Source organism: Cyanistes caeruleus, chromosome 4, assembly GCF_971803275.1.
Source record: "Cyanistes caeruleus chromosome 4, bCyaCae1.hap1.1, whole genome shotgun sequence".
In the NCBI taxonomy this organism is placed as follows: Eukaryota; Metazoa; Chordata; class Aves; order Passeriformes; family Paridae; genus Cyanistes; species Cyanistes caeruleus.
The window spans coordinates 13325192-13346935 of record NC_141704.1 but is presented as its reverse complement, the minus strand read 5'-3'; the positions used below and the strand labels follow the sequence as shown (position 1 = coordinate 13346935).

The 21744-nt window shown below is 36.0% G+C and overlaps 1 protein-coding gene across 8 annotated transcripts in view; it reads right to left on the bottom strand.

Annotated features, from left to right (window-relative positions):
- KMT2E (lysine methyltransferase 2E (inactive)) overlaps positions 1-21744 on the bottom strand; it is a 58184-nt gene that overhangs the window by 15835 nt on the left and 20605 nt on the right. For all 8 annotated transcript variants that reach the window (XM_023918943.2, XM_023918947.2, XM_023918945.2 and 5 more), the window contains 12 exons: positions 15596-15707; positions 15027-15256; positions 13316-13396; positions 13076-13134; positions 8962-9134; positions 7930-7968; positions 6111-6323; positions 4548-4678; positions 3388-3505; positions 3136-3245; positions 2010-2271; positions 17-115 (listed from right to left, as the gene is read on the bottom strand). In XM_023918943.2, coding sequence (XP_023774711.1) covers positions 17-115; positions 2010-2271; positions 3136-3245; positions 3388-3505; positions 4548-4678; positions 6111-6323; positions 7930-7968; positions 8962-9134; positions 13076-13134; positions 13316-13396; positions 15027-15256; positions 15596-15707 — 1627 coding nt within the window. The remainder of the gene's footprint in view (positions 1-16; positions 116-2009; positions 2272-3135; positions 3246-3387; positions 3506-4547; positions 4679-6110; positions 6324-7929; positions 7969-8961; positions 9135-13075; positions 13135-13315; positions 13397-15026; positions 15257-15595; positions 15708-21744) is intronic.

Genomic DNA, 21744 nt, shown 5'->3' with positions numbered 1-21744 from the left:
TTGCTTCCCAACTTACCATCTTCCTTTTCCTTTCTGCAATCTGCTCCTCTGATTCCATTTCTACTTCGTTGCTAATGGGAGTTTTTTCTTCTATATCATCAATAAAATCTGGCTCCTGGAAGATGGAAAGGACTGTTTTACAGAAATTCTACTCCTCTTGCAAACGAGAGTGAACTAAAAGCTACACAGAACTAAGAATCCTTTTATCACTACATCAAAAGTGACCAAACCAACAAATCTGGATGAAAGTGCTCCAATCCCCACTCCCTCATCCCACCAAGCAAAAAGTAGTATCAGAATAAAACCTTTCAACCAAAGGAAACTTTTGGACACTAACAATGGCAACTGCTCTAACCACTTTGTAATTAGTTAAATAGTTAGGTGCTTTGTATTATACATCCACAAAATTTATTCTATTCTATTATTCTATTTATTTCTATTTTAGTGAAATAGAATGAATGCTAAAGTTTGCAACAGCTCAGAAGTGTATTCAATTGAAGTCACACTTTCCATTTAAACACTCACTATATAATCTAGCAACAGTGCCATACCATATGGAAACACAGAAGTTACCTAACAATGGTTTTCTGTTTTGGAAGATAAACAAGCATGAAAGCATAACTTTGAAACTAAATAAGTGTTCACTAGTCCTATATGCAATTTCACTTTTACATAAAGGACTAGACAAAGATTTAAAGTTGTCTTACGTATTTAAAAAAAAAGAAGGATCTAGAGGTAAAAATATGTATTTAAAAAATATCTATCTATGTACAGAAACCAGGAAATTTCTAGCTTTCTTCCTGGGGTGATATATATGATGCTACCATAAAAAAAATGTACAGGAAAGTGTAAATGTGCTTATTTTAAGAGCTTTATTCTTCCCACAATTCCTACTCTTTAGTTTTGAAAAACAATACAAGTTCTCCTGTGATTGTTCTATTTAAGCTCTGTATTTTACATTATAAGATTAGGAAAAGACTCCCTATACCAGCTATCATTTCTTGAAAACATGACACAAAATACAAATCAAAAATCACTTAAGGTAAGAAAGTTTAAATATTATCTCTCTGGAGACCATAATTTGCAAGTCACATGCATGCCTTCTGACTTCCAGGCATTTTTAAGCTATTTAGCTACTCACATGCCAGAACAATTTATCATCTTAGGAAACCTGGGTGTCAGTATGCTCATTTTTACCTCATTTTCTTCAGTCCTAAAATGATGTTAAAAGAACTAGGAATTGCTCCCCCCCAGAATAACTCCCTTTTCTCTGCCCCTAAATCATCATCAAAAACCATCATATAAAAAAAAAAAAAAAAAATCACCACCACCACCCTCAAAATGAAGAAATATAGACAGTTACTAAGGTAACAATCTAATCATGTTAAATAGTTATCTTTAATAGCTGCTCCACAAAATTAGCAATTTATGTCATGGACCCCTCCCAATAGCTCTTTCAAACTGACATTCTCAAAAAAAGACTTGATTTAAAATTTACTATCACAGTACAATACCAGGTAGCTTTACCATACTACCTATACATTTAGTTTCAAAACACACCTTCCTCCAGCCAGCTGAATTAAACACGGACCTGCACAGCTCCATTAAAAATGGAGCTGCAGTCAACACACAGTATTCTGGATTTGAGTTCTGTTTTAAGAGCAGGGCTATGTACTGCTATGTTGAAAATACTTCTGAGTAACATGGGCAAACTAGCCAAAAGGCATTTCAGGATGGACTGGGAGCTCCTCAAAATGTAACAAGGCCTTCACATCAGAGAGTCACAAAGACCTCCAGAAGAAAAAACTCCAACATACCTTTAATTACAACCGAATATTAAGGAAAACTGAAAATAATATATAAAATTCTAAACAGCTTACCCATCATTCTGACTTTTGATAAATTTTCACAATGCTTTTCAGTGACTTGTTTAAATTCCTTTAGTAGCTATAAAAGGAGAGTATCTGTATTTAAAAGCTTTTTATTGCTGAGCATCTTTGTGTCAGTACCTGATTATTAGAAATGGACAGCCTGAGGGGAGAGAGCTTCCTCTGTTTATTATCAGCAATTTTCATTTTGGCGCCTGCTCCTTCACAATCCAATGTGATGTTCTGATTTTGAGTCTCCTTTTCTCTTGAAACATCTTTCTCTTTCTTTCCCTTTTTCCTTCTGGTTTCATATCCAGTATTCATGTTTTCTGTAGGCTCAGAACGTCTGAGAACTGGACACTCAGGATTTTCTTTGAGGCAAGCACAATCCACTTTGTATTTACTGCAAGTAATTATATGCAAGAAGGCACATTTGATTAGGTTGTACAGCAATGAGCCCCTTCAATACTGTATCACTGGTATTTCATATTAAATATCTGCTATAATGCAAACCAACCACATTAAAATGCAGGTGACTCAGGTTTTCACCACAATATACAACATGAAAGTAATTCAAAAACCTTATCTACTGGTTTACTGAAGTTTTGACTTCTTTAGCTTTGCCACACCGAATTCTTTTAAATTCAAGGTTAGTATTCTGCTTGCAAGACAAAAGACATCTAAAACCTGAGTATAGTCCTAGGTGGAAATATAACCAGTACAAAACATGCAGATGCATGGAAGTCAGAGAGTTCATTTCATATACAAAGATGGCAGATAAAATTTACAGAATAAGCACTCAGAGTCACTCTGCACAATTTTAACCTCCACTTGGATACATGGTAAATGTTATTCAAACATGTTCAACTGAAAGAGGCTGTCAGCTCATTCAGGTACTAAACACAACTACCATGTATTTTTAGGAGGAGTATATCTACTCTTAACAGCGCCAAGTATCTTGAGATAGTCTGAACCCATGCTGATTACCACATGTACTCTATAGTCATACATAGTTCAGGTCAGATAGCAAAGGCATGTCTGTGCAGCCCGGCATCCAAACTGGCTTAAGAGCAGGAAGAAACACACATAATAAAAATACACAACTCTGCCCACACACACTTTTCATTGTAAATGCAGTGCGCCTAAGGAGCCTTGTGTTATTAAAACATGCAAGAAAGTAAATGATACAAAACCAAGGCCATTCTGAATTGCAAAGTAACTTAATGAGCATTAGATATATTTTAGAACAGCATTCTCAAATACTTACCAATTTCCATAATCAAAATCAAATGCTATGGTAATCTCTGCTCCTTTTGGAATGTTATGGATGGAGTAAATATAAAGATGAATTGTTCCATCTTCAATTACGTGCCTTACCTATAGTCGAGAACATTATTACATTATCATTAATTACTTTAAAATATAAAAATTGTAAGGATTGCTCAAATTATCAGGAATCTTAAGAAAAAGAAGATTCCTAAGTAAATAAAACCTTGTTTAACTTTCTCAATGTGCTCACCTCCGCATTTGGTGTACAAGAACGCCTGATAAATCGAGCTTCATTTCCGAAAGTTCTTGCATCAACGCACATTTCTAGCCCATGGAATTTGGAGTAAAACAAAACAAATGGGTATGGCCTGAAAAATACACAAGAAAACCAGGAATTTCATAATTTTTGAAGATGCTGAACAGTGCCTATTTTTCTTATTAGTCAGCTTTGTAACATGATGCTTGGCACAATACACCAAAAACAGGTTAATCTAAAAATGACATGTTCATATTTAAGCTTCATGATTTTAACAGGTGCATTCCCCAAATATTTTCTCAGCATACCTCAAGGTGGAGTTACAGCCCTGTATCATCTGCACAGGATCTAAAGGGAGAACACTAACCAAGCAAGCACTAAACATGGAAGACACACAGTTAATGTTTTTCAAATTTCATAAAATTTTCTTATGACAGGCCCCAAAATGAAACTCAGAAATTTATAAGCCACATAAAATAATATTTTTAAAAAGTAAGACCAGCACATCCCTGTATAACATCTGCAGCACCACTAGTACCAATGCTCCTGAAGGAAAGGGGCCTCCAAATACTTAGTGAAGTCATGCTTCAAGTTCTGTTTTCCCAAGTGCCAAGGAACCCTTTACTTAGCAAAAGCTGTCTGTTCTATCTCCTCCAACAGACCTTCTGCAAATTCCCAAATAGGTCTGTTCATGCAGTTAGTGCCAGCATTGAAACCACTGCACAGGAAGAAGGAAGCAGTCACACACAGCTCAATAAACTAGAGAACTCTGGCAGTAAAATGGCCCCAAGCTGACCTGTGTCCAATTTCAGTCTCATGGACTTAAAATCCATTTCTCTCACAAAATATAAAGCCTTTACCATTAATATATGAATTATTTTAGGATGGCAGAACCTGTCTTTTTCCTGCTTTAAGATGCACAGCTACCCAACTGAGCATGCAGGAAATCCTGTAATCAGGGAGGAACAAAAAGAGAAAACTAGCTCCTGAACAAATCTGTAAGGATATCCAGAAGAGAAAGGGACAGAAAAGGTTTCAGCTGTCATTACTTTTAATCAGACGAAGTAAATATAAGACACTGCTGGTAACTAAGATCCACTTGTACTTGAACCATTTGAACAATCACTTTACTGAGTCAGTAAGAATGAACAAACCTTTTAAAGAAATATCCATTAGCTTCAAATTGTTCTCTCAGCATGAATTTTCCTCTGTACTCAATAATAAGTGCATCAGGAGGCAAGTCTTTGGCAGCCTTTAAAATTTTCTTGTTTTTTTGCACATAACTCTGTAAAGACAAATTAATTTATGAATTTTTACCTTCTACCATCTTTCCATTATTACTAATAGCAGATTATACTTTCACAACTACTAAACAACTTTATATGAACTAAAAAAGCCCCTCCTTTTTATAGTTAAACCTCCAGGCTGAACTGACCAAGCTGTCCTGCTCCCTAGCAATTCTACTAGTTACCAATTTAGATACAAGGAATGCTTTGGCCCTAGTCCTCCAGGACATGGCTGAAAACCAACAGACTCATGTTCTCACAATTCAGGTACTATAGCCTTTAGTGCTATAACTCTTATAGTGCACTTAACTCACATCATGACTAGGATGGTAGGTAATTGCTGCACTGTTTTGAACAACATTTTCAAAAGGCTTCAATTCCTTTGAACAAAATAAAACATGCAGACATAAAATGACATTCTCAATTCGTTCAAGGAAAAACAGAACAGGGAAATAACATAATAATTGGGAAAAAAAAATCCTGAGAGAGTTTCCAAATTAATTTTCGTATCTTTAGATGGAAGGATGGCTTTAATTAAAAACCAATACATACCCTGGCAATTAGTGAACTCACACCTCTCATAACTGTCATCACCAATCAAAAAGGAAGTAGCCTCTATGTAGGCAAAAGGCTCTGTAAGTAGGGATATTCCTCTAAGGAGGGTGTCCCATATGCCATGATGGTCTTTGAGAAAAAGAAGCAAAGATGCTTCCATTAATCTGCTACAGTAACTACTCCTTAAGATTTCTGCTACAAAATGCTAAGTCTTTTACATGGCTCTGATTTTAAGCCTGTAAGTAAACCGATAAATTACTGATAAAGATAGAAAAAGGCACTGCACTTCCTCTTCAAAAACTAGAAATTACAGGACCACAAGTTAAAAAAAAATCAGTATCAGAAACACCACCCATGAACATCCAGAGCACTTAGCACACCTTAAGAAAAACAGACAATGAACATCTTGATACACATACTAAGTGGGAAAATATAAATTCACTTCCAATGATTCCTTTACTCTAACCACTCCAAGTATCCCTCACAGAGAAACAGCAGACTAAAGCTGACTGTGTGTCAAGAGGCAGTCTAAAGGCAATCCAATGTTCAGGCTGAGACTAACACTGTAGCTACTTTTTGGGATAAATGATACGCAAATGCAAACATAACTGAGGTGATACAGAATGTATAAAAATCAGCTACAAGTTCTGAAAAAATGTTAAAATTCTGATGCTCAGATCTGGTGAGACAAGGAACAGAAAGTGAGTATGAAGTCCCCTTTTTTGTATTTTTTTTTTTCTGTGTTTATTTTTGCTTGTTTGTTTGGGGTTTTTTGTTCTGGTTTGGGATTTTTTGGTTGCTTGGGGTTTTTTTAAGGCATCTAATGTCATGGCACAAACACAGCATGCAGTAACACAACAAGGCACAGCTCGTTACCTCTACTGGAGGTTTGAAAATCAGATTGCTGGTGTTGACTTCTTTTTTGTCATTTCCATTGCCTAATCTGAGAGCTATTTTTTGTGCCTCCCTCTGGACACCTTCACTGTATTGATTATTATTTGCTTCTTCATAACGATCCATCCATGCCTTGATTTTAGTTTCCCATCCGAAGTTTGAACTGTCAGTAGGATCAATCTCTGGAGCTGAGCCCTAAAAATTGAAGTAAGTGACCAGATATTAGAAGGTAAGATATTAAAATGAAAAGAAAAAATTCTACAAGACACAAAATGACGGGCAAAGGTATGCCACTGAGTTACAGTTTGGGTATTTTTAGCAAGTCTGGTATAAAACTTTGTATTACTTAAAAACACTGAGTTAAATTCAGTCCCATTACATTTGTCCTTTCAAGGATTTTATTATTAAGTATCACCCAAGTTCAGGAATACTTTCCCTCCTCAACAGTGATTCCTGCTCTTAGTGGGATGAGAATGGAGAGTGACATTGTTTCCTCCCACAGCTGCACTGCATCACAAATCTAAGTGCAGGAATTGTTGGAGGGTCAGGTCTCCCTGCCCACTCAACTTTTGTGAACATATGCAAATATAGAGAACTCCAGCTTTTATCCTGTAATACACAGACTTGATTTTCCCCTTTCAACTTCAAAGTTCATGCTGTATCTTTTCTTCTGCTGCATAACTTACTAAACTTTACTAATCGTACACCTGCTACGTTAAGGTTGTGACTCTAACGTTACAGGCTTTGCACATAAAATTTTTCTCTCCTTATCTGCTCCTCTCTATACAATTTTCTTCTGCAGTGCTTCAGATCCTTTCACTTTTAAAGAAAGTGCCATTGTACCTCCAGACCTCACAAGCAGCAGCCAGGCTGCAGCCAACCAAAGCTCCTTACGGACAGCAGCAGCCAGCCAACGCTCCCTTTTCTATCCACCTGAGCAGAGACACTATTAAACATTAATAAAACACAAGTAGTTCATCAATTCAAATTACCTGTTTACATTTCTTTTGTGCATGAAGAAAACCATACACATAAAACAGCATTTCAAAGGTGTGAAGCTAAGACAACCATGAAAAAACAATGGAACCTTACAAGTACCATATTATAAAACCCCCACAAAACTAGAGATTTTTCTTCCCCAATTTTGTCTTCACTGTTCCCAAGTCACATCTTACACATTTGAAGTGTAAATTGCATCCCACTTGATTTTATATTTACCAAGAATGAATGAACTATGGAAACACCTAGTTCTCATACCATGCACAATTTTATGTCACAGAAAATTTAAAGACTGCTCTAACACTTAAATCTTACAAGGCAGACACCCCAATACGATTCACTCAGACTATGCCAGTATCAGTGAGTAGAATACTGCCAGATGTACAGGAGTCCCACCAGGTGTAGATGGAGATTTAACAGAGAAGAACCACTAACTTAGCTTTCAAATTCAATATAACCATTTTATTATTTCACTGCTTAACAGTTATGAAAAGCTGGAGCCACTAAGCTCAAATAAGGTGTTCACTCAATTTTACTCCCTCACATTGCACACATGAGCCCAAATTAATCTACTGACTCTTGAAATAAAAATTTGCACTAATTACTCTGGTTAATTTCACAGGACAAAGATGTAGTGCTCATACCTTAATTTAAAATCACTGTGATGCATACGTAACATATTAGTTACCAAGAAGAGAATACTGTAGTGTTTAGAGTACAGCCCCAATTACACTATTGATGCTTATTATTTAAGTAAAGTACAGTTAAGGTCTGAAACAAAACCCAAACAAAATCACATTACCTTTACTCTTGAAGATTTCCTGGATCCTTCTCGAAATGCCTGGAATAAAATTAGATATTCATATTCACTGGAGGAAATACAAAATCTCTAAAGGAACTGAAAACTTATTAACAAATTAACAACTTTTCAATCAAACATGCAAGAGAAAAACAACAAACTATGCTGAAATCTCAAGGAGGTAAGAGGTTATATTGCACAAAATATATTTTAAAAACCAATTCAGCACTCCAACCTAACTGCACAGTAGTCAGGTACCGCCACCTTTCTCTCATATTACAACTTGATTCTCTAGAATTTCAGAATCCAAGCCAAAATATCAGAGGTAAGAGAGGAATACATGGACATAGATTTGTATTGAGAACTGCTCAATCAAAAGGAAACATTTTAGTAAAGATTCCAAAAAGACCTCAATAACTTATTCTGACTTTCAAGTTTTAAAGGACAAAATTCTCATCCAAGCCAATGAAATTAACTATGAAAACCACTTATTTAGGAAGTTCTATGTACTTTACTTCTTTACAAATGTTTTGTCTTCACATATATACTGTTTATACAAGCAGTATAATGTCAGTATTTTTTTTAGTCTAATCAGTTTAGCAGCTAACTTTGACAGCACACTTCCACACAATTTCTACTCAAATAAGTGGAGTTACACTAGGACAACTGATGACAAACATTTCTGTACTTGAAACCACCACAAATGAAGAGTTTCAAGGAATTTTTCTTTGGGTATCCCAAAGCTTGTTCTGCAGCACCTCTATTTCAAATGATCCAGTAAATGCAATTCCTGTGGGGAGATTCTGCCTCAATTATAAAACTGAACTTGGCCAGGCAGGATATATTAACTTGAAATAAGGACGAGTCATGGGGGTCAGGCACCCAGGAATACTATCATTTACTGCAGAGTAAATGCTCCAAGCTAAAACCAGGCAGTAAAAGAGCCTGATTTTTAAATCGGTGTCTCTTGGTAAGAAATGTCACATAGCTGTAATTTATAACACAAAGTAATAAGAAAAAATTACAGTCACTTACTTTTTTACATTTTGCTATGTTCTGTTCTTTCTCTCCACTTTTTTTCCTTTTCTTATCATTAACTTTTGTAACTCTTGTAGCAGTTAAAGTAATGGTTGTTGGTGTATGCTGATAAGCAGTATACAGTTCCACAGGAACCTCATCACCACTCTCTGTTGCACTGGTGTCCCCATCTTTAAAACAAAGAATAGTCTGTAAATACTCAAGTACTGCAGAAATAACATTCACTAGTTACTCTACATCTGCTTTCAAAATACAAAAATTCATACTGACAAATGCTCCAAGCATTCATATGCAAAATTCACCAACAGTTGCAACAGCATGAAAATGAAGGACCAATGAAAAACTGGTAATTAAGAGAGGTTTGTAATGCAAGGTAAGAAAAAGGCACCAGATTAAATTCCATTCTCAGAATGTAATTAATGACCATTTTCCATTTTAAGCAAAATTAAAATCTGAACAAAAAAGGTAAAAAGGAAAAAAAAAAATCTGTTAAACTCATTCACTTATATATAGCTTTTACTTGTAATACAGCATTTGGATCCTCTCAGATAACTGTATTCTAGAATGGATTAAAATTAATGACTGACAAGCATTTCTTGTGAAGCTCTATTAATTAATCACATATAAGTCATAATCAACTATTTCAGCTGCAATTTGCACTGTCAAGTGCCTTTTTCAGGGTGAATATGTCAAAAGCCAAAAGCCTTTTGTATCAAAATCCCCTTACAGTAACACTGTGCTACTCAGAAAGAAAAAAGAGACAATCAGACACAAACTGACAGATACTTTTTCATTGTGCTGTGCTCTCACAGACCTAAAGGCCAAAGCCTGAAATTTAGCATACATCAGCATTTATGTCAGACAAACACATATCCTGACCTGAAACAGGATTACCCTAGTTCTGTCAAGATGAAAGGCTGTGAAGGATGGGGAGGATTGGAAGAGAGCTGATGCACACAGATAGGAGACTGCTGTTTGCATGTACTCAGTAGAGTCTTCTCAGATTTTAGCAGCTTTTCCATATATTCTGCATTCAGTAAATACACTTCACACTAAGCAAAACTTTCTCATATGGCACAGAAGGCGGCTGTACAAATAGTTAATATGAGAGCGGAGAGAACACTGCTTCTGATCTCAGAAGGATGTTGCTTTAATGAGTGCACTCAGCAGCCCTAATTCTCAAAACCTTCTTTACTAAATAAAGAACTCCAGCTACTGGTTACTCTGGATTTTTCCTGCTCACGACATTCCTTAACAGGATTCAGCAAACAATCCCATTTTATCATCTCGGTTACTCTTTTAAACACCTTATCAGGAACATAATTATATTTCATGAATTAGGAACTGATGATGTTTTCTGAATTTGTTCACATCTCTGCTGAGAATATTTTCTAAATGAGCATAAAAATCATATGGAAAGAAGCAATTTCTAATCAAAGAAGAATAAATAGCAGAATAACCAATGGCTGAGAAACAGAAACCTCAGAATAGAAACTTAAAACTGCCGGTGTCTGTAGTCCATACACTAGTGCCTACAGAATCATGACATCACAGCCACACACCTCTCCCCCTTACCCCAAGCCCCAAAAAATACTGTTTTCCTTAGGGAAGCAACATTTCAGTGTTGTCATCTACAGTGTGCTGTAACTTACTGTTAAGAATAATTACCTCAACTGAACATGTAATTACATGGAGTTGTTTTGAGACACTCCTTCCTAACCTACATAACCTGCTTTCACTTTGAAGAGCCATGGTAAAATACACTAAGGGGAGATCTTGAGTTTGCATGTCAGAAGATATAGACTCTCCAGATTTCACAAGTTATGGGCCCAGATTCATCTACCCATAAGCAGCAAGTTATCTTGACAGCATCAATTTCAAGACCAAACAGCTTAAAGCAACATCTTTGTGTAATTTACACATCTAGATATTGCATCTTAAGAAACCCCAAAAAACCTGAAATGAACCCACCAACCAAACCCAAAACATCCAGTATACAACTGAGTATGGGTTTAACAAAGGTGCTCACTTCACTGAGGCATAATAGGTAATCCACTGCACAGTAAGCTGCACCAGAACTGGACTTTTATACCAGAAAAACAAAAACAACATCTCATACAACCACAGGCCCCAGAACAATGGGCTAAAAATGTTGCCAGAAATAAAAGTGATGTAGTTACACATAAAAGCTTAAACACACACACTTTTCTATCACGTGAAATGTTCAATTAAAAACTCTTTTACTGAGGCAGACCAACTGATCTAGTGCTTTCCCCCCACTGTTTACCTTAGGATGAAACACAGCTAAGACAGCAACTCTTCAGAAATCTTTACAATAAAAACATTATACTCTGAAGAATTCTCATATCTAAGTGGAAAGACCTATACATAGACTTGCTCATCAAAGCATATCCAAATTATGCAATCTTACCTTTTATTAAACACTTGAGAATTAGTAATAATTAAGTTAAAAGTAACATTCTGCCTCTCTTGAGGATCTAAAACATTTAAAAGATCCATTCACATTGATGCCACTTTTGCTTTTCCTGCTTGAAATCATCTGTGAAAATTGCCCATTTTAATAATGTTTCACACAGTTTATACCCAAAATCACTAAGTCCAACTGAACTTTACAGCAGTCAACATAAAGTGCATTCACCCAAGCTAAATGGAAATTAAGAGATGTAAGCACAGACATTCAAGTTATGTATTATAAATCCTAGTAATCAATACTGCACTTTGACCACACTTTAGATGAAAAGCAAATTCTGCTTCTCTTCAGCTGTTCTGATACTTTTGCTTTACCATTTAGTACTTCCTACTGAATGCATGTAACAGATTTAGAATACTGATCAAGAACGAGGAGGGTTAAAACACTAACTTCAAAGGTAAAATCTTGTCAGCTCCTCCTAAGATTTTTAATCTCTCTTCCCTTAAGTTTACAGCAGATGATCCAATAGTGTGCCTACAAATCCCAAGAGATTATTTAAATAGCCCAGATCATCAACTTCCCCTATTTGTTATGAAAAATTCAAGTTCAACCTCACAGTATTATCAGACCACTCAGTGAACTCATTAACTCCAAAGAAGCTATAAATCTACTTGTTCTGCTATTTTAGTAGCATCAGCAAAATTAATTTTAAAGTCCAAACATTTTTAGAACTTTAATTTGGTTAATCTACTAGGTCAACCAAACTGTAAAAAATAAGCTTGGTTTTGTTAAAATGAAAAGAGACAGAACAAAAAATTATTGTGGTTTTGTAAGTAGATTGTTAATGCCATTAAGGGACTTTAGGTAACAGTACCAGACAACACCAAGTATCAACTGCAACAAGAAACACAGCTGTGCCACACCCCCCCCAGACTTTCTGAAGCCATATGAAGTGGGCAACAGGACCATATCTACAAGGTACTTTTAAAAGAAATCTTAAAATACACATACACACTCCACTACTTCAGAGGCATGATCTGGAAGTAAAACATGTTACATTTAGGAGGATGACCTACTCCCAAGTTATTACTTTGGTAATAGACTTTAAAAGTACCAGCTGTCAACCAAGTATTCTACAACACACTTTAGTGATGGTCAGACAGAGCTTGTGACAAATGAGGCCAGGTGAGCTTTGAAATCCTGTGAACAGGTACAGGAACTACTTATGTAAAATAAATAGTCTGACTGAATCGGGTGCTTGCACTACACATCACCTTTATTATCAAAGGAAAAAACCCTCAAAACATTATTACCTACATTGTATTAACTCGGTTTAGCAACTTCTCCCATTTTTGAAACAAACTCAGAGCCATACCAGAACACCCAATCTACATCCAACACATAATAATTAGGATTTCTTCCTGAAACTTTTTTTTTTTCCCCATACTGCTATAAAAAAAACCACAGTGCTGGAATCCATTAACATGTGGAACTACAACAATTCTGATATGATGTTATCTTGGTAACAACACAGTCAAATAAAAGGCACTGATTTACTGCACCTTGTATGCTGAAGGCTTTCAAAACTGTGGGAACCATGTATGCACTCTTAAGTCTGTGTATGTATTTTATACTTATTTTATGACCTTTACTAAGGAAAGAGATTTAAATTTTACTCACCTGACATATTTTCCCTTTTCCTTCGTTGCAACAGCACTGCTCTTTCTTTATCTAAACTCCTGAAATCAGAAAATATATCAGAGCATTTAAGCGTTAGAATAGACCTCTAGCATTTCCTATAGACTATTGTCACATTTGTTTACAAACAGTAAACTAACTGAATACTCAGATGCTTAGGAAAGTATCAGCTGTGCACTGTTCCATTCTGTTTTAGAGTTCAAAATCAACAAAACTACTTACCTGGGTTGGCAACGTTCACACAGATATATGTCAGGAATATGCTGTCTGTCAATCCCCATGCAGTCAATGTGCTGCCAGACACTACGAAAACACCGAAACAAAACCCCAGCTTTAAAGTACAATTTTAAAAATTTCATGCACAATACACAGAGAAAGTAAGCTGGTTTTTTTTTTTATTGTCATCTTTACTCAGATTCAGTACTGCCTAAAACTACATCTCAATCACTGTCTTTGTCACCACTCTGCTAGCTGACTCATTTTCTCTCTTGAAAGTTTTTCTCTAACATGAGAAATAAAATGGTAAATTATCACAATAGAGAGCAAGATAGAGACAAATACCCTCAGCAACAAGACTTATGCTTTACATAGAACAAGTGGTTTGGTTTTAAACAAAAGGATTTAATTCCCTTTTAGAAATGGGTATATAAAATATTTTTATATGGAGAAATATACACTAAGATACAGTTTGATTTCCTTATATATAAATATAATAATACAATAGAATACAGGAAGAATAAATACACATTTTTATACACCCTACTATAATCTGGCAGTACTGTACAGCATACAAAGAGCTTTAACTGCTTCCCTGAGTCCGGGAAGAGACTGAAGGCTAACCTAAAACAGTAGTTTACGCTCATCCCTACAACAGTGCCAGAAGGATGAGGGACACAAAAACAGTTATCCTCCCACTTGGAAAGAGTTGTGGTAAATTCACAACTCCTCACAGAGAATCTCCTCTCCCAAGGACAAAGACTCTACCTAACTGGTGACTGCCTACAACTCCACTGCTGGAAGAACATCTTAATACATTTCAAAATAATGTACAAGATTATCAGAATCAAGGACCATCAGAAATTACTAACAAGCTTGTTAGGTAAGCAGACAGAAGGATGGAGCTCAAATTAGTATTTTAATTAGCTACAATTTTAAAAATACATGAAGATCTAACAAATCCAACAGCATTCATTAACCCAATGTAAAAATACAAGCTAATATTGAGTAGGAATACAAGATTTGTCTTCTCTTAAGTGTATCAGCTCTAAAAATTTCTAATCTTGTTTTTCCAGTTCCAAGTATTTAACAGCAGTCTCTTACTATATTATGATCAAGTAGGTGCTTAAGAATAAACTCTGAAGTCTAAACATTTAACTTCAGCTTCTCCAATAAGAATCTAGGTTAGTCTTTTCATACTTATTAACTGAATGCTTTGAAAAATGAAGAGTTATCAGAAAGATCATGCACAGAGAAGCCAATATTCAAGAAGTTTCTTTCACATTATTTTGCATCCTTCAAGTTCTTTGATTCACATACACATCAATCACCAAGATACTTTATTACTCAGTACATGCAAATTAAGCAATGCCTAGGTCTTCATTTAACCATACTAACAAAAAACTTGGGACAGAGTACCAGAGACATCCTTTTTAGAGGGGAAAAGAGGTACACCTTGTGCAGCAATGCACAAGCAAAGGCATGACCAAATTAATGAGTAGTCAAGACTGACTAGAATTAAATTAAAAAATACTCACTGGCCTTACCTGACTATGTTGCCTATAAGAAAACCACGCAACCTTCAAGCACTTTTCTGATGGAAGGAAATTTCTTGTGACTCACCGTAATTAAAACACCATTTAGTTACATTTACTTCCAGTGCAGCTGTAACTTTTAAGCAGTGTTTTACTTTTTAAGTTATTTTAATATGCATTACCTGCATTTGTCACAACAGATCATATATCCATCATCATGTGTAAAGCCACAAATGCATCTGGTAATATCCGTTCCATAGCTTCCATCCTCTGACGTACTGATGGTAGTAGCACTGGAGGTTTCATCAAAGTTGGGAGTGGTAAATATTCCTACTTCATTCTTGCTTATAAGCACTGATGGAGGAGGAGAAGCTGGAGGCGTTGGAGGAGGCCGAGCACCATAGTTATGGTCCTAGAATTTTGTTAAAAGGCAATTTATCATAATGCTCATACACTGATGGTTATTCAAGCCAAAATGTAAGAATTCATTTGGCAAAGAACTTCAGGCTTCTTATTTTTGCAGTAGAAGGTTAAAATTAAAGTTATATCCCAATTCAACCTTATTTTCTAACTTCTTAACTATGTCAGACATTTAAGTGCACTACTTTCTGATTCTGATAGACCAATTTTAGCCAGCTTATCCAACTCCCAATAAGATACAGATATATAAGCATGAATCAGTTTTTCCAGATAAAACCAGCACATTTTTACATAATATCTATTTGAACAAAATACTTTGCACAAAACTTACTGCGTAAGGCAAACCAATGTAACTGTGTGAATGCGAGCCGCTGGTATACAACTGATGAGGATAACTGTTCGATTTTTCAACTACCACAGGGCTAGCTTCTACAGATTCTGGTCTGCAAAGCAAAAGACAGATGAGGAACAAATACAATTACTATGTAATTTATATTAATAAATTGGAGGTACGTGATGCACAACTTCTAATTAATTCCCCGCTGGTTCTGTTTAAAGGAGAATATGGGGGCAGGAACAAACTTGCAAACTCCCCCCGCAGCCCCCTCACTGAGCGGTACCAGAAGCTGCCAAAAGGAATTCTGCCCAAGGACTGATGCTGCACAACCACGGAGCCCTGCAGCGACACACAGCGGCAGTGGCGTGGCACCACCGGCACCGACTGTTCTACAAGCAGAAACCCTAACCAGTGCAAATTGTCTAAACAAGGCAGTTTCTACAGATTTATCTTTAAATAGAAAGAAAAAGGTGGTAACCATTTGCAAGACAAAGTTTTGTATCAAAATCATTACCTTCTTTAATATACAAACCATGTTTTATATGGACTAAACCACAATACAAATCAAGAAAGATAAAGGAATACTAAAACAGGGGGATCTATTTGAGCACAAAAATTTACATCTTCATGGCCTTTCTTGAGCAGTTGTTCATGTGTGCATGACCAAGATAACTAGCAATTTTTTTGTTGCACTGTATGATTTAATCACACTAAGACAAATGAGTCTAGGTTACCAAAAGTCTGGTTCAGTTTTCTGATTTTAGTATGTGTGAATTCTATTTCCTATCACATATCTTACTAATTCCTTGAACTGATTTTAAAAATAAACTTGGTGTTTCTGAATCCTAAATTGAAATAGATACTGATGGGATTTTTTTGTTACACATTAAGATACTTAATTGAGGCTTTTTTGCTATGCCATAAAGCTGTACTATAGTTTGATTTAAGAGGACGCCAGCAGCTTATATTTGTTACTTTTTGGAAAATTTATACTTAATCATTAACTTTCTGAACAAAATGCAGTATTTTCACATCTCTTTGTAAGTGTCCTACTAATGAGTTTGGTGGCCCATTTCTTCTTATAAGCTTTTTCCCATGTGAGGTTACTACATGATAAAATTGTTTAAGAAGAAACTAGTTAAAAGCACTTCTGGGGGAGGGCTTTCGTTTCTAGAGTCCAAAGAAAAAAATCTTTTTTAAAAAGATTACTGTCTCCAACAGTTGTCAGCTGCCTTTTTTTGAGAGTGAACAAACACGTGAGCACACAAATCATGTGAAGTACTAACATTAAAAATACAACTTCTGACTAGCATGAGACAAACCAAATCTGACAGCACTTGTTCTTCTTTACTTCATAAACCCAGAAAAATCCTCATTTACTCTCTTACATCCCTTCACAGGGATTGTATTGAAAATACAATTTTATTTGGAGTTAGCAAACAGCTTAGAACTTTAGCTCATGACAAAATAAAGACAAAATATGAAAAAAAACTGTGCCTTTCCAACCAATTGGCTTTTACCTATTTACCAACACATGTGTGCAGTAATCACACATCTTTTCTGTGCTCTAGTTACCCTTCTGATGACCTAGCCAAGGAAAATGCCAGCAAATGAAGCATTAGCTATGCATCCATCATGACTAGGGCAGAAATTAGCTTCTCCAGTAACAAGCAGGTCTTGACCACTGCGTTGCTTCTACTGCTTTTCCTCCCCATTTCCTGAATGGGACGAGCAGTATCATGGGTTCTCGTACGCACTCTGCATTCAATGCTCAGCCTAGGTCTTGCTGAAAAGTACTCCATTTTCAGAGCAGGAAGGCTTACTAATAAAGGACAGGCAGGAGGGGATTCTGGTACAATCCACCCAGGATTAATTTCAGAGAGTTTCCTTCATTAAAAATAAGTATTACTATGACCTAAATACCAGCTACAGGAACATTCAGTGAAAGATACCAGAATGAAAGCGTCCTGAAAAGAGCAGTTGACTAAAAAAATAAAAAAGATAGTCCAAGTCTCTTTCAAGATATTAGGCAAGACAGTACCTTCAATACCCTATATCCATTTCTTATTACTCTAGCAATTTATAAACCACTTAAGAGAACAAAATTTAGTATTTAGAGGCATAACGGTGGGAAGCAGAAGTGTAAAGCTTCCAAAAACATTGATTTATTACCGTTTTAGAACTTATAAAACAGATTCAGAGAACAATGTTACTAAGAAGGCGGCACATCTTTACTTGAACAAGGAAAACCAGAAAAATTATGGGAGAAAAATCAGGTGACACAAAGGCAACTATTAAAAAATTAGGAGCACAATCAGCTTTCAGTAAAACTTTTTTCAAATGCTTATCCAGGCACAGACACTGCTTTCAACTATAACAGATGTTCACTAGAGTGCCGAATGTAAATGCTACTGTTCCATTTACCCACTGCACTGGGCTGGGGAAGTGAGGAAGAAACATTTAATGAAGCTAGAAATTAACCATCATAGGTTTCCTTTACAGTCAACAGAAAAGTGATACAGACCCCATAAAGCAATACAGAATGAACACAATTTTTCCAGACAGCCACAGACATAATCAACTTTGACAGACAGTTTACTGAATTCGTTATTACTCCTGGTTTTGCCAGCCATGTGCATGACCTTAAACAGAAAAGACACCCTCTATACTCCTGTCTGTTCGAAGGTCAAGCCCTTCTTCTGAAATAGGCATCTCAGAATTGCTTTAAGAAGAAATGCCTCTTGCCAAAATATTTAATTGTTCAGATGATTAAGGCATCAGATACTATGTCATTTAAAAATCAAGTTTTATGTTTTTTAGGCTCAAGCACCAGGGCCCAAGCAGCAAGGCACTAACTACTGCACTACAGGAAAACACCCCTTAATCTCACCACCAGCATTCCTACAGCCATTTCAGAAAGCAAGTTTTCAGGAGAAAAAAGTATAAGAATTCAGATCTGTGAGAACACTGTGAGGCTTTCCTTGATTGTTTTTTTTGGTCATTAGCCAGTTCTGTCAGAGACTGAGGTACTAAACTTGTCAGCCTTCTGATCATTCCACATTTTTCAGCTTCACCTCAAACAACTGCAATCTTACTGTGTAACTAAAAAAGATATTTACTGTATTTTTTGTTTTCATCAAAACTGCAATGTCTGTATTACAACACAGTATACATGAAGCTCAATCAAGATGTTATTTCCTAAATAAACAAACATTACTGTGATAAACTAACCATGGTATTTTGCTAAAATATCATATATACCTGTTAAGGTCAGCAATTCAAAACTGTGCAAAATGTTCACAGGAAGCAAAACAAAAAGCTCTACATAAAAGCTTTCCACATGCTCTTGGGCTGCAGTGATTTGACATTCCTGTACCTTGAAAACTGTACCTTGAAATTATTTTCTCAAATCAATTAAAAAACCAAAGATGTCTATATCTAAAGAAAAAAGCCTTGAGAGAATCGTCATTTAGGAAGCGAAGCAACTACATGTTCTGGGCCATTTCCTACTGCTGGGATCTAAAATGGAAACAAAATATTCTGCAAATTGCCAGCAGATGGCACTAGTGAGAAACTAAAAGCAAAACGCGACATCAGCTCATTTACAAAACCTCAATCCCAACACATTTATAGTTAATTTTTATTAAGGAAATCAGCTAGCAATGATTCAAATAAAGTCAATTCATCTCTAAAACGTGATCTCCTCAACTCCATTTCTTTTAAATATCGTTTTGTTTTTGACCATTTAGTAATAAATTTAAAAAAAAAAGGAAAAGAACAAAAACCCCACACAATTTTTGACTAATACCCAAAATACAATGTTAGAATTTGGAGCCATCAACCATTTCCATAAGTATGTAGATATTCAGATGGGAAACAAAATCTCACTGAAAGTAAAATGTTCAAAGACAGATGGGGTATCCAAGCTTTAGGCTGTGAAAACTTATCTAAGAGTACTTCCTGAAAATCTGTCAGAACTCCAAATGCAAACTCAGCAGCATCTATCTTCCACAATCCAGTTTGATAGGTCTAATTTTCAAGGAGTTCAGGTTTATTTTTTGTTTGTACCAGCACACCTGAACAGTATCAAGTTGAAGGTCATCTCAGATAAAAAAATACAGTATATTTTGCATGAGAAACAATACTTTCTATTTCAAGACACTTCATCTGACCAAAGACATTTGACATGCTTTAATACCTAGACAACAAGAACCAAGAACTGCTTCTCTACCAGGGAGTGGGTTCTTCTACCTAAGTGCCTTGTAGCAGACCCTACAAGTATAGGCTGGCCCAATATTAACTGTATTTAAGACTACACCAATGTTCTTTTACTCCTGGATGCTGAACTCAACACAGTGATCTGTACACTGTTATTGTGAGGTTTATTACACAGGCCTTCTCTCTAAAAAACATGTACAGATATTAAAACCAGAAAAGCAAGTTCCATCCATGGCATTTCCCAAAGCGTAGCTTATACTTATGCTCCAAGCTACACAAGCAATCTCTGGAGCTAGGGAGTACATTTGGAAACTTCAGAAATGGCTTGCTCTGCTTATGACTACAAGGACCTTACCATTAAGAAGCCACACATCCTGATCTTTAGTAAGATCTAGAAGTAAAGGCAAAGTATGTGTCTTTTGACTATGATGACATGAAGATCTATCTGGACAACCACTTAAGTACGTGTAATGTAAGAAACAAACTATTTCACCCAATTTTTAAGATCCTTAAACCTCTTAGTAGATTATTCTATACACACCTATTTGCTACAATTATGAAAATGTGTGGAACTATTAGTCATATAAACTATCCCCTTTTTTAATAGGCTTATGCCTTGGTTCGAAGCATAAGGAAAAATCTTTCAGCACTAAGAGACTGTACTACACAAAGAGCTTTTTCCTAAGCTTCTTCTCCTGCATAATCAAGTTTACCACTCCCCCATTCTTGTGTTTGCTCATGCTTCAGCAACTGATGAAGCAATATGAGACCTGCCAGTCACAGTGGAAAAATTCCAGCTCCTCCCTCTTGGGAAAACCCCAGAACTTGCTCAAAGACCATCTATGACTGTCATTAATACACTCTACATACAACATGCTACTCTCTGGAAGAACATGTACAGGAACAAAAAATAAACCACAGAGATGGAGAGAGGAAAGGTTTACTACAGCTGTGTAAGCTGGTAGGTTAGGGACACACCTTTGTGTCACACTTGTGACAGTGACACAGCTTTTGAATCATCATGCACTGATCATGCAACTACACATATTTCAGCCAGAGTATGGCTGAGATGACAAGAATTAATCTAACTGGTAACAGCCACTTAACATCTGAAGAAAAGCAGCTCCTAACTGGGTCACTCTGCCACAGTATCAAACAAATAACACACTGTGAACTCTATCTTGTTTATACTGACAACTAAATTTATTTATTTTAATTTCAGTATGACATGCTGTGTCTGCAAGGGGTGTCAGCAACCTCAGGAATCATGACCCTCTCAAAACATGAAAGAAAAGCACAAGAAAAGATAATGAAAAGAAATGTGAATAGTTCACTAAAGTTAAAAAAATTCTCCATCAAGGTAACTTGTGTTCATAATATGAAAAGATAAAACAACTTCAAAAATATACTGCAAAAAAATTTTTGAATTGCAAATTCTTGGTTCTCTTCAAATATATGGCACAAACCTAGAATAGTCTCATATATAACTGGAAATACTGGAAAAACTGGAAATAGAGAAACATCCCTTTAAAAAGCTGTTCTAAAGTTCTGCTCAAATCTTCCTTCGAAGTTTGGAGGAAAACCCACTTTTCTTAAACATTTGATAGTCATGCTGATGCTACATACATGGAAATGTTTGTTTGACGAGAAATGTATGCAGTCAGAGATCAACAATACCTAAACCTTAGTCCATCAGTAGGATGGAGACTAGGAGACTCGGGGGAGAAAAAATAGGAAAGAACCACAACACAAAAAAATCCACACATAACAACACCACCCCCCAAAACCTGATAAAAAAACCTCACATGCCATCCTCCCCATCCCCCAAAACCCAGAAACTCACAACACTAAAATATTTTGTGCAAAGCCAGAGTTTACTGAATGCATGGTTTCACTGACTCTTTGTAACCCATTATATACAGTTA